General features: G+C 38.8%; 1 protein-coding gene across 1 annotated transcript in view; it reads right to left on the bottom strand.

Annotated features, from left to right (window-relative positions):
* Positions 1-510: 510 nt before the first annotated feature.
* Positions 511-14,194, bottom strand: part of EPHA4 (EPH receptor A4) — a 104,826-nt gene continuing 91,142 nt past the window's right edge. Inside the window, exons 14-18 of the mRNA XM_089669501.1 lie at positions 9,175-9,324; positions 7,434-7,627; positions 5,520-5,675; positions 4,489-5,140; positions 511-3,344 (exon numbers count right to left, since the gene is read on the bottom strand). Of these exons, the coding sequence (XP_089525627.1) occupies positions 5,026-5,140; positions 5,520-5,675; positions 7,434-7,627; positions 9,175-9,324 (615 nt within the window). The 3' untranslated portion in view covers positions 511-3,344; positions 4,489-5,025. The remainder of the gene's footprint in view (positions 3,345-4,488; positions 5,141-5,519; positions 5,676-7,433; positions 7,628-9,174; positions 9,325-14,194) is intronic.

Genomic DNA, 14,194 nt, shown 5'->3' with positions numbered 1-14,194 from the left:
CAGCTGAAAGGCGGAACCAGCTGCACCCTCCCCAGCCTGGTGCTCCAGTGAGTGCTGGAGAAGCAGAGCGGACAGTCGTGATTGACAGAGATGGGTATGGATGTTTGTTTTTTATGGCCCCATATTTTTCCATTAGGCATAACCATCATGTAACATAAAAAAAAGATAAAACACATTACATTATTTACACAAAGCTTACCTCTTTTACAGTGAATCTAGAAAAATTGAAACGGCAATTCCATTCCATTTAATGCACTGACTAAAGACCAAAACTAAAAAGAAAACTGCCTTTTCTGCCCACAACAACCAAAGTAATTACAGCTATACGTTTTCCAGTCCAGGTTAAAAGGTGAAAGAAACGGATTGTCTGTCATTAGTGAAGTCAGATGTAGCCGTTTGCTCCACTTTTCATGGATGAGACCCTACATAAAGCTTTATATATAAATGTCGCACTCATGATAGGAAATAAGTATAATTTGCTATAATATAATCAAAACAGCACAACTCATGTAAACTTTCATTAACTACTTTATTTTTTTGTTTATTTTATTTTGTCCAGAATGCAAACTTTGCATTAACTTTGCTATTTTACAATTTTACAAACTAGGTATAAAAAGACCATAAATAAAGAAGATAAGTTATGTGTACCTAAGTTTTAGGGAAGAGGAACCAGTTACTCTTCCCTGCGCCCCCCAAAAATGCAAAAATTACAAATGAAACAAAAATAGAAAAACATAACTCTAAACAACATATGAACCAAGAAGAAAAAAATGTTCTGTTAGAATGCTTTTTTTTTGTTGTTTTGTTTTTTTAGAACAAGCTAAATTAAAATTCCTCATTTGCTGTGACACAAAAAATAGAACCTCCCTTTTCTTTGTCTGGTTAACATTTGGTGGGGTTAAGCTCAGGTTAGGAAGTGAAAAATACTGCTAATGATAAACTGGATTGATCTAGAAGGTTTCTGCACGGAACTGGACCTAAACTACTCTCAGGCCCAGTTATAGGCATTTAGGTTAGCGGTTCCCTTCCAAAGTCGGGTATTGCTAGGTATACAATTCTTGCAATATATAAAAGAAAGAAAAAAATGTTTTGGCAGTAACACACAAATACTGATTAATGCATATCATCTCTCGCCTGCAGCGTACGTGCAAAGTCATGAAGTACAACAGAGTCTTTTGGGAGGTATGAGGGACGAAAGAAGAGATCACAACATTGTTAAATCTGGGCTAATTACTAAAAAAAATTATTGCTGGTGCCTTATTTATGGCAGCATTTCCAATTATGTCAATTGGTATTAATATTGCATGGCTTTTGAAGTGTAACTCCAGCCAAAACTTTTATTTTTGTTTTGTTTTTCTTGGGTTGCAAAGGATTAACTACTGTTTCGAGGTTTTTAATGCTATCTGAGTAAGTTTCCCCATTGGGGATGCAGGGAGGGAAATCCTTTCCAGAAGAAGGTGGATAGCAATAAACACTTGACATAGGTTCTAACTTTTCTTACGATTTCTAAAATGCCAGTTTAAGAAGACTATAGCATTAAAATTGAAGTCAGTCATTTATTAACTTAATGATGTCCACATTTTTTCCTTGGCTCGAAAAACAGCCAGATATTCTTACAGACTAGTTACTGTTCACATCAACCCTGACACCACCGAATTACCAAGGCGCAGGCATTTGGTAGTGTGGAGATTATATGTGAATAACAAGTGATGGAAGCACTCATTATGTCTCAACATGTTGGAAAGTCTCAGCCTTAAAGCGAGATTCTTTTATAAAGGGAAGAAATCCTTGAACTGCATGCATAAATGTTGCAAAGTCTAGTGCAGCAAGCAATCAAGATAGCAACAAGCAGATGTCACATCCCAGGGAAATGCTGATGAGAGATCTGCTTGGCTGTTACCAGCCTTTCCTTAGCACATATGTCTCTGTGCAACAACCATCTTCTAAGGCTACATGCTTCTTTTCTGTGAAGGATTGGTTTATAAGCTGAAATATCCAATCTCGCTGACAGCCATCCTTCACAATGTGATATCTGAGGTTAATTACTAATGTCGGATGGTGCCCATAGACATTACGATCATTATTCAATCCTCCTGAGATCGCTGATGGCCATCTAATTTCTAAGAATACCTCTAAAACCCTACTGGGATTCAAGATCTGATTGCCAGACCTGAATTCAGCAGTTTTTTTTCCCTGTATTGAGATTTACCATAGGCCCCTCATGCCACAAGATAGTCCACAATGCTTTCAAATGGCCTAGTTGTTCTTTAGAAAACACCATGGCTTTGACATATGCTGTGATTCTTGGTTATGTCTGTATTACAGAATGGAAGCCTGATGAGATTTCCTGATGTGTTCTCTACCTTTGTCCTGACTGCTTTCAAAATCCCTAAAGGCTGCAGGTCATTTTTTTTTATTTCTGCCTTTTTCTAAAAACATTCTTAGGCTCATTGGTTTAAGAGTTTTAGCGATCACACGTGGAGGAACAGAATCTCTGGAGGGAAGGATTGTGAAAAAACCTTTCATTTCCAAGATTTAAGATTATTTGCTAATCTTAAAATCTTATAGTGGTCAAACTGAACAGCTTTGAGGTGAGGACAATCAGACAAAGACAAAGGGTTAAGCACAAAGATGTAAGTTTATATATATGAAACAGAACCTTCCTTATATATATATATATAAACTTAATTGGCAGCTCTGCCTGGTTGTCACTGGTACCAGTAAAATGCAGAAAATGGAAAAATTGCATAATTTTTTTTTTTTGTTGAATGGAAATTCATATTACAATACAGAGGCCTGTACAGATGAGGGACAGGCCTCAAATCGGAGTGCGTCAAGTCTTTGTTGTTTTCGGGAAAACCATAAAGCAAAAAAGTTCCTCGGCCCATGGCAAGCTGGGTCCATGCTTAAGGTTAGTTTGGCATACAATTAACTCCTTAGTGACTGCAATGTACTGCTCACACCTTGTCCTCTTTAATGTGCAGTGGAACAGAACAGAAACTGATCTTGGGTGAAGTGCCTTTATTCCCTTTTAGAAGAACAAGCTTTGGGATGGCCATGTGACCTCAGTGATCCGATTTACTGAAGGCAAATATATCCAGGCCTTGAAGACATGGCATCGTTAGTAAACATCAGCTAGCTTCCATTGTCATTATACACCAGGGCATGGAATACACAGGAAGACCTGTGGGACCTTGTGGGATTTTCTTGCTGGAGAAACAACAGCTGTGTCCATGACATCCTCAGAACCTCTTCTGAAGTTTAAAGAGAATCTTTTCAGCTTCAGTTCAGTTGTGTCTGTGGATGATAGGCTTGCCGTGGAGAATTGACAAGAGTGCAGTTCCCTACAAAAAAAACCAGACTAAGTTTTAGATTCAAATAACACAACACCATTTGTGCCTTCCATTCATTTAAGAATGAACAAGTTATTTATTAAGTGGGTCACAGTGGCAGACTATACTTTAATGCTCCATCCATATTTCTTATTGCCTGTTCTGATAAAATAAAAGTTCTTCCAAAAAATTCAAATATCTAGAATGTTTCACAATGACACATATTCAATTCTTCAATTAACAAGCTTTGCTTTCTTTCCCTTTCCATTGACCATTTTTCTCTCACAACTGAAAGCATTTTTCAAAGCAATTTTCCATTTTCCAACATACCGCATGCTTTTCAGCAAAAAGTTTACTACCTCTCCTGCTTTTCATTGACCTACTGCTTACTACACAATTATCACAAATAAGGTTTGCAAGATTTTTTTTTTTACATAGAATCACGTAGCATAGATATTCATACATTCTTAAAAACAGAACTAATAGTGCCCAGTGGTGTTGATCCAGACCTCGGGCCCCAGTGCAAACTAGATCTACCACCTCGTTGCTTGCTACTTCACCCCTTACTATAAAGCCACTTCCCTTACTGCCTCTACAATAACACTTTTATTGAGTACAGAGAATGCAGAGTGGAGGGGTTCCTCTTCAGATGTGACCCAAACTAAATTAATAGATGCCCCTCAAAGTTCCACAGGTTCCCTTATGTAGCAACTGCTTGGACTGCAGACAAGGACAAAGCTGGTCCCAGCTCTAGACATCTAATGGAGGAGGGAGAAGTCCTTGAAGCAGCTCATCTCTGCAAAACAGTTTAAGAAGTTGTATAACAGCCTCAGCCTGGGCTCCAACCAGGACATGCCCTCAACACATTTCGCTCTTCCCATGGAGCACAGATGATTGTAAATAATCCTACGATGCAAAGCTATATGAGGAAACTGCTCCTGGGGGCTGGCATAGTGCAAAGAAACACTGTGCTCTGTATTGGATCTTCAGACAGCACATTGTGTACATTACTAATTATAATTATTATTGGGGGGGGGGGGGGCAGTAGGGAGGCAGAGCCCACTGGAAGCAGGGACCTTCTCACAGCTTCAACCCCCGTGATTCTAATACCAATGACATATAGCCCAACAATAATCTACCAATGGGGATAACTCACCTTTATATTCCTTTTCAGACCATGGTCTTTAGGTAGTATAAACACATATCCCTCAGATGCTGATGTACTCCTCTCACCCTAGCACATGTCCACAAGATCCTAAAATTCTCTGATGCACAGGAAGCAGCCTCCATTGGTCCCTTATTCTTCCCCTACAACGGTCTGCATCTCCAGCAATAGATCATGTGGTTATTCCATTTGCCCACACTGATGAAGTGATGTATCCATTCCATAATGATGTCCATGTTACACGCAAAATCAACCCTCGATGAGGTGGTGGAAGTCTGGTAAATCGTATGCATCTAGTGACATGAGAGCTCCCCCTTGGATATGACCATCTTCCAGATGTGAGTGTGGCACAAATGACTATTTCCATGTTGAATGGGTTTCTCCTCAGCCCCTTTAATTTAAGTCTCTGTCCAGCGGGGTGAGGTTAATGTAAAAAAAAGTGCAGTTCTTCAATTAAAGTGCATGGATGAGGTAAACTAATTTTTCAAGAGTTCTGAGTGTGTAGCTTTGTCCTGATGCACTAATAAATCAGACAGGAACCATCCTGCCTTGCATCTGTTGCATCTGGGTCCTCATTCCCTGGACGCTGCTCAAAATCTTGTTCTGGTGTGCGGGGGAAGTGATACCAATCCGGGTTAGATCACTGTACAGAGATGAGAAGAAAAGATCATTTAATATCCCAGGCATCAGTATATATACAGTCATTCAGAAGCTCTTCCCTCTTTCATGCCCCCAAAACAGCAAATTTGATGACATGTTATATTTGTTAGGCCCCAATTGATGCTAAGGTCCTACGCTGGTTATATGACAAGAATACACACTAGGAGAAAATGGCAGCATGAGAATCTTGTATCATAGCGCCATGGCAATGTAGAAATCTTGTGTAATATCAAGAAGCTATCACTTATGATGGGATTTCTGATTTGTTGTGTGGAAGAAATGTTCCTACAGAAACCAAAACAGCAGGAATCACTTTTCCTTCAACTACAAGAATGTAAAATCTTGATCAGGAATGAACTTACTCTTGGTTCACGTGCACGACGGATTCCAGGTTGTTAAACCCAGCTGCTGTGAAGTTATCTTTGTATCGCTCCATTTTAATTGCCTGCAACCAGTCCAACACAGAAACCACCTGGGACCATTCAGGCGAGCCAGGGTCCAGCAGAGCAGTGTTCGTCCTAAAGTACAGAAAATCATTGGAATGTCAGCCTATTTCACTAACATTGAATCAAATGCAACATTATGAATGGATGTTACAAACTGCTAGAGGACTTAGACAGGAAACATTATGCCCAACGTTCCAAAAATGTATGAAAGTAAAATATCTGTGTTGCCTATGACAACTAACGTAATTCCAGCTGTCATTTTTTAATGAAGGTTAGCAAATTCTCCTAAGAGTCTAATTGGTTACTATGAATAACAAACACAAATTTCAGACAGTTCACTATATAAAATCCACTATTTCTATTAACTTCTCAGTATACATGGAAGGGTTTAGGATGTTGTGCCATACTGAATAATTTTGTTTTCCTGCAGTCACAAACTCACACTGAACTTTAATAATTTGTCTAGAGGTTTTTTGTTGTCTAATAGATATTATCTTTACATGTGTGTGTGGAGCCTCCTGTAAATTCCCACTGTACTGTCTCTATCTCTAAGTTATGCCTTAATCAGTATTGCTTTACTTATACTGCTTATTCTGAGCTCAATTGCAATGAAACAGTCCAGTCAACTAGATACTGGCCAATTTCCCTGAGAGCAGAAAAACCCCAGCATGCAGGGGAGATAATCCACTCTTTAATCAACATGTTCCTGAACAGTACATATGATGGAAATGGTGAGAATAACAGGGTCTTTGAAGTAGAGTTTGGGGAATCTAATTCTCCTTGGTTCCCTCTGTGCTGGACACTTGGGGTAATTGCTTTAGCAGATTCAATGCCATGATTAGTAACATATCCTGTAGCTGTTGTACAAAAAAGCCAGAAAACTGCTGTGTATTTTTCACTCCTAGGATTCTGAAAAAACTAGGAGTCATACCTCCAAAGTTTCACTTTGTACCTGCTTTATGCAGAAATGCATCAACGGGAATCAAGCAAGTTTTTTTTTTTAACATCATTCACTGAAATTGGTGGATTGGATTTCACTTTAAATGTAATAAACCAAGAAATCTGCAGCCCAAGTTAGCTTACGTAAGAGATAACCAAGGAGGATTACATAAATCAATGGGTTGGATTCACGGGGTGTATTTAATGGGGTGCTGGGAACTAGAATAAAGTCACATAAAGCAAGAGAGGAGCAGAAAGACTAAGATAAATCTTTAACTATGTAATAAGGTGGAAGTGACTTTAGGTGCAGTGATTAGGGAATTAGAAACAACAAGCACTAGGGAGCCATGTCCTTAAAATTAGAAGTAACATATTTAAAAAGCAAACTGGACTCTAATTAGGTAGACCTTCATTTCAGCTGTTTATCTGTACAAACCTGCAGACAGGTTAAAGTGTTAACAGCAGCATGGAGCTGTGCCGTTATAGCCAATACATCTAACAATTTCTCAGTGTGAGCCTCCCTGTGAATACCCATGGGAATCTGCTAGCTTTCTAAAGTATCCAATCAATATCTATAAAGAGAGATACTTAAAGGTCTGTGCAGTGTGGTTACAAATGTAAACTGATCACAGACAGATTCTGGGTCAATAGAAGGAGGGGGAAATTAAACAGTTGCTGTTATAGTTCTTTCCTAGTTGAATAATTTAACACACTGATGCAGATATGACTGTGTGGTGGGACCTCCCCACTGGGACTTCTAACCTATATATTTAATACAACAGAGCCATCGAAGGCCAGTACGATTTAATTAGCTGGCCCCATTTCTGCTTTCAGCTCATCGTTTGTGTGCTGTACTGAAAGATACCATTTAATCTATCATGTATTTCTTACCTTGAGCCTTCCAATCCAGTCCTTTTTAGGCTGTTTGGGTTCCGGATAAGCTTATCTAACATACTAACGATCTGTCCAAACTTGGGCCGGTCACTGCGCTCCTTCTGCCAGCAGTCTAGCATGAGTTGATGAAGAGCAATTGGACAGTCCATGGGAGGGGGAAGACGATAGCCTTCTTCTATGGCTTTAATCACCTATAAAAGAAATGGAAGATTACAGTCGGCCCAATACACAAAATAGCAGGTGGAGACATTTCATAATTTACAAATAAGTATAATTTGAACAGCTCTTTTAGTAATCAGTTTGTAAGTGCAGAACAACTTTGCAGGTCAAATGTCACAGCTCATTATGATTACAAGTTTTCTCACAGATGTATATTCGTGTGTATTTATTTTTGTAGAAAATATATAGCAATATATATGTTTGGAGGAATAAAGGCATATACAATAGCTAATTTTAGCCAATCAGAAGACAGCTTTCAATAATATCGACTGTAAGATGATGAAACGGCACTTTTAATTGGATGCAATGGGGTTGATTTACTAAAACTGGAAAATGCAAAATCTGGTGCAGCTCTGAAGAGAAACCAATCACCTTCCAGTTTTTTTTTTGTCAAAGTTCAATTGAGCAAGCTGAAGTTAGAAGCTGATTAGCAACCATGCACAGCTGCACCAGATTTTGCACTCTCCAGTTTTAGTAAATCAACCCAATGAGTATTTTATTTACACACTGGATACAATTCAACTTGATGGTAATAAAAATTGTCATTTACTTTGTTTCCTCTGTCTACTTTAAAATATCCATAAACTGAAAAATAACTGAAGGATAGCACAGCCAAATTAGATTCTCTCATCAATAGCTAACAGTGTAGTTATCAGTTTAAAAAGCTGAAACTGTCTGAAATATCACTTTCTATATTATGTTTCAGGATCTGTGAGGCAGCTGACCCCTCCATTATATATCCCTAGCCATCTCTCCTTGTAGCTGGCAAGAGAGCATCGTATTTCCAGTTGCACCTGGACGAGGTCTAACTTGTGTGATGACTTCCTTTCCATATGAGAGAAAGAGGTATAAATATCTTTGGATGTGCCTGCAGAACAGAGGAAACCTTTGCACAATACACAATCCCTGCCTTGGTATGGGATTGCACTGTGGACGATATACTCAAGGAAACCGAGAAAGAAGGAATTCTGCATCTTCCTCTTGTCATTGTACGAATATACAATGTGGACTATTTCCCTGTTGCTATTCTTAGGTTTCACTGGGTCATCTAGAGACAGCTGTCTGACTGATCCCATCTGAGACTCTACAGATGGTATACTTAAAAAAAAAAAAAAAACCCACATATACATAATTTAAAGAAGGCCATTTAGCAAATTATTTTTTTAATGCCCCCTAAGGACAGTCATTTAATTGCCCAAGAGATAATTACAGCATCTCACTACGTGTTTTACAATGCAGGTTCTTCTCCCTGCGGTGAGTGCGTTAATGACGCATCGAGCAATATAGTTACACGACTGATAGCGCCAGTAGCTCAGGATTTGTAAGAAATGATGTCATACTGTTAAATAATCAGAATCCCTGCTTTGGCATAACCTGCGGAATTCCAATTAACACAGAAAATTCCAATTAGTGCTGCCCATTCATAGAACAAGCAAAGTTTTATATAACTTATGGCTGCTAATGGATGAATGAATGAGGAAACATTTTTTTTTTACATCAATGAAAAACGGATGCTTACATCTTGATTGGACATATCCCAATAAGGCCGTTCACCATATGACATGACTTCCCACATGACAATTCCATAACTCCATACATCACTAGAAGATGTAAACTTCCTGTAAGCAATGGCTTCTGGTGCGGTCCATCGGATGGGGATCTTACCTCCCTGTACAATAAAACAAAATCTGCATTTAATACATAGTTGTTGTGCTATGCAGAATACATCGCCATCTTTAATAACAGACCCCTTTCTCAAACAAATTGTTATAAAATAATCACTTGTGGCAAAAGAGAAAACTGCAGCAAATTCATTTATTTAATTCATGTCCTCTTGATTATAAGCGGAGTACTGTTTCAGTCATCAATGAGTGCATCTATTGTATAATAAAGCTTTCTTAATAGGACAGTGCAGGAAGCAGCAAAGTTTATATATCCCGCCTCGATTACTGCAACTCCCTCTTCGCTGGTCTACCGTTACACAGGCTATCCCTCCTTCAGTCTATTCTGAATGCTGCTGCTAGACTCATACACCTTACCAACCGATCAGCGACTGCTGCCCCTCTCTGCCAATCCCTCCACTGGCTTCCACTAACCCAACGTATAAAATTCAAAATACTAACCACAGCTTACAAAGCCATCCACAACACTGCCCCTAGCTACATCATCAACCTCATATACAGATACCGCCCAAATCGCCCACTCCGCTCCTCCTATGATATCTTCCTTTCTAGCTCCCTCATCACCTCCTTCCACGGTTGCCTCCAGGACTTCGCCAGAGCCTCTCCCATCCTCTGGAACTCCCTACCACAGCATGTCCGGTCAGCCCCCACCCTGTCTACCTTTAGGCAACCTTTGAAAACTCAATTCTTCAGGGAAGCCTACCTCACCTCCACCTAAGAACTGTACTTGAATCACCTCTGCCAGATCATCCCCCGCAGTTATCACCTTTTGTTATCACCTCCCCCTTCCTTTATATTGTAAGCTCCACGAGCAGGGCCCTCCTATTCCTTCTGTACTGAAATGTATTGTAATTGTACTGTCTCCCTTATATTGTAAAGCACTGCGCAAACTGTTGGCGCTATATAAATCCTGTATAATAATAATGATACTCACAGCATCCAAAAACCAGCTGTAGGCAGAACAATGACCAATGAGTTATAACTAGCTACTATGGGTTAATGCATTCTATAAATGACTGATGTATAAACTAAATAACTTTATTTCAATCCCCTCATGTTTTGCATTGTATTGGTATTGTTCTGTCCCCCTTTGTAATGTACAGCGCTGAGCGAACTATTGGCGCTTTATAAATACTGCATAATAATAATAATAATTTCCACGGTTCCGGATTCTGTAAACATTTCTTGTAACAATACTGGTTTAAAGTAAAGGATGCCAATAACATTCTAAGCTGGTGTTTGCAAATATTTTAAAAAAGCAGACACTTTGGGGTTGATTTATACAGGCCATACATGGGTTGAATTCCAAACAAATTTTCTTTAGAAAATAACAAACTTCATGTGTTTTGTAATCTGATGGTGCCACCACTGATTTCCAAATTTGACCAACCAAGCCTTTTATTTCACCTCGTGTTGCTACAGAAAAGAATTTTCATGGCCAAGAATTTTCTTTTCTTTCCAGGTCATGCTCATTTCTTTTTCAATTACATTTCTCGCACGATTCTCCCATCATTGATTAGAAGTTTGTTCATTTTTAAAAATTTTCAAGATGCCCGATCACTCAAATTTGATGGTCGCTCGAAAATCGGCCGTTGCTTTAGCCCACCAATAGTGCAAAATTTGAACAAAAATTCTTAGAAAAGATTTTCATTTGAAAATGCTTTCTGAATTCGACGCATGTATGGCCAGTTTACTGAAACTTGACAGTGCAAAATCTGGTGCAGGTGTGCATGGTAGCCAATCAGCTTCTAACTTCAGCTTGTTCAATTAGGCTGGCCATATACTATACAATTTTCTTACAATTTTCTGCCCAATTTCCTTTAGATTTACCTTCAACTATGTAGTGCAAGGGCCTGCTTAATTGGATACAATTGAAAGTGTTTGGGTTTGACCTCCTATTATATGGTTTTTGGTAAATCTAAACCAAAAATCTCAAGACAATTGCATAATGTATGGCCAATTTACCTTGCTGTCCAATTTACCTTTAACTATGTAATGTCCAATTTACCTTTAACAATGTAATGTCCAATTTACTGTCCAATTTACCTTTAACTATGTAATGTCCAATTTACCTTTAACTATGTAGTGCAAGGGCCTGCCTAATTGGATACAATTGAAAGTGTTGTTTAGGTTTGACCTCCTATTATATGGTTTTTGCTAAATTTAAACCAAAATTCCCAAGAAAACTGTATAGTGTATGGCCAGCCTTAGGCTGGCCATACATTATACAATTCTCTTGAGAATTTTGCTTGAGATTCACCAAAAACCATAAAATATGAGATAAAACCTAAACAACACTTTCAATTGTATCCAATTAGGCAAGCTCTTGCATTACATAGTTTAAGGTAAATCTAAAGGAAATTGGGCAGAAATTGGACAGAAAATTGTATAGTGTATGGTCAGCCTTAGGCTTTGTAAAAAAAAAAAACCTGGAAGCTAATACAGAGCTGCACCAGATTTTTAACTCTCCAATTTTATAAAATCAATCCCATAATGTAAAGGATACAAAGGTACCATATTTAATATTGTTTATACACATACATAATAAAATACGCAACAAAATTACAAAAAAAGAATACGTCATGGTGTCTATTACTGTTCAGAGCTGGTGGTCTCCTCCAGCCCTCATAGGCAATGTTATGTACAGGGCAGAGCTCACGCCTGCAGCATCAAGCACAGTAAAGGTCCTGTCCTGGAAATAGCACTGCTTGAACACTCAGGCAGTGGTAGCTCCAGAGATGGACAGAGTTGTCTTTACAGGTCTTTTTTTTCTGACATTTTTAGGGTTTAAATGTATAAACTGGGGAAGATACATACTCCCCAGTTTATACATATAAACCCTAAAAAAAATATGCAAGTGCATATTGTTCCAAGATAAAAAAAGATACATTACCTACAAATCAAAAAATAGCTGGGAAATGCCTCACCTATTGGTCTTGCCTGAAACATAGATTGCTTTAAACAAAAAAGTCTTTTCCTTTAAATGAGCTTTGTAATGAAGACAGAAATAGCTTACTGAGTTTCTATCACAGATTTGTGCTGTCAGCAATGGCCTTAATCAATTGCTCATCTTGTCTATCTCAGGGAAAGGTGACTGCCAGTGACAGCTATGGCCTGCTGTCATCAGGCTGTCACTACACCATTTATGATCATAAAATATTGCATAATTTAAAGTGAGTGATGAGACTGGGTAGCACACAACTATGATTTATGTTAGGCTGCAGCAGTGAAGGTGTTACACATCATCTGCAACAAGATCCATCCTGGTATGCCTTCAATTAATAGAAAAGCCAACAAGGGCTTGGCTTCCGCAGCAGGCCTCAGTGCTTGGTTAAGTTTGTAAAGCGACTCCTTGATTTTTATCTCTGCTCGATTCACTTGGCTGAGATCCTACAACTGATACACCTAATTGTTGTGGTAATGCACAAAGTGTGTTCCCTTCCCATTCCCCCCTCTCCCTTAGAAAACTTTTTTTTGTTCTTCTCTGAGCTGTTTATGTAAACTTGGAATCATGGAATGCAGCTTGGAAACAAAGAAATGCACAGAGGAATATGTAAGACCAGATGCCTTGCCTGTAATTTTATGGAGATCTGTTTGCACCTATTTTAGTGGCAGGGAAAAGGAATACAGCTGTGAATTACACAATTAACCTTATTAAATAAACATTCCCAAAGTTTTAAAGTGATCTTAACAGGCTGCTAACTCTTTGTAACAAGGCATACAGCAGCATTTTCTGGACTTTTGCAAATTTGGGTCTTGTTATGCCAACCCTCAATTCGCTAGTCATACACCATTGCTAAGCTGTCAGTTAGCTCTCAGGAAACACTATCACGCAGGAGGCGTATCCCTCAATAGAATTCAGAATTTAGTAATGGCTCACACTGGTTTGAAAGACGTTATGGAATCCCACTGAATGTTTTACAGCAACATAAATATAAGCGTGTATTTGTGCTAGGATGTTATATTTGAATTTTTAGTTTATGGAGCATTTTATCAGAATGGACATCAAATTGCTTAGGGGAAAACAGCAATGTCCATCTCTTCCTAAATCTCATAATGGTCCAGGAACTACTGAAGTAAACTGGGGAGGGGTGGATTTACAACTTTCAAAGCATTGAAAAGGAAATTGTGAAGCTGTTACAGCTGAATTTTAATCTGCTTATGTTTTGCCTTCCCTAATTCCTCCCCCCCCCCCCCCCCCACACACACACCTTTCCAACCATCATCAACATCTAATGGAATTTTTAAATAAAAAGTTTTAATTGCACACCCAGTGATATTGTCAGGAAGTCTCTTTGGTTTTTTATGCAATGCAGGCAGGTTAGGGCTGGCGGCAAAGACCATTGTGCTAGCTTCCTGAAAACAAGACGCTGGGGTAGTGCCCACATATGATGCGGAGTCTTCATGAATGAAGGAAGTGAAGTCCAATAAAAAAAAATGACAGGCAAGGTACAGTAAGACTAGGGAGAAAAGGCATTTATGCTGAACGTTCTCCAATCAGAAGTGAGGTGGGCTCTATTGGACTTCCTGCAGCTTTTCAAGCACACTGGGAGAAGCTCACAGCATGCAGTGAAATCAGAATAAGTTATTTTAAGAAAGGAGAGGAGCCTGTACAACTGTGCAAGATGGAGGTCAAGGCCAATGTTTAGCTATAATGGTCATAGGATTGCAAAGGCTGACAAAGGGTCAATGTCCTAAAGTGTGTCACAAATAATTGGCAACAAATTACATAAATTAAGTCTGAGATTATCATCTGTCCTTAGTATTGGAAAAAAATACTCATATCAGAGGCTGACAGCAGTAAACATATGCTCCAAAAAAGTAAGGAAGGTTTTGCTCTATTCAGTGACACCGATA

The sequence above is a fragment of the Staurois parvus genome, unplaced genomic scaffold, assembly GCF_062004578.1.
Source record: "Staurois parvus isolate SC_StPar_1 unplaced genomic scaffold, SC_StPar_1.0 ptg000078l, whole genome shotgun sequence".
In the NCBI taxonomy this organism is placed as follows: domain Eukaryota; kingdom Metazoa; phylum Chordata; class Amphibia; order Anura; family Ranidae; genus Staurois; species Staurois parvus.
This window is presented reverse-complemented; position numbering and strand designations above follow the sequence as displayed.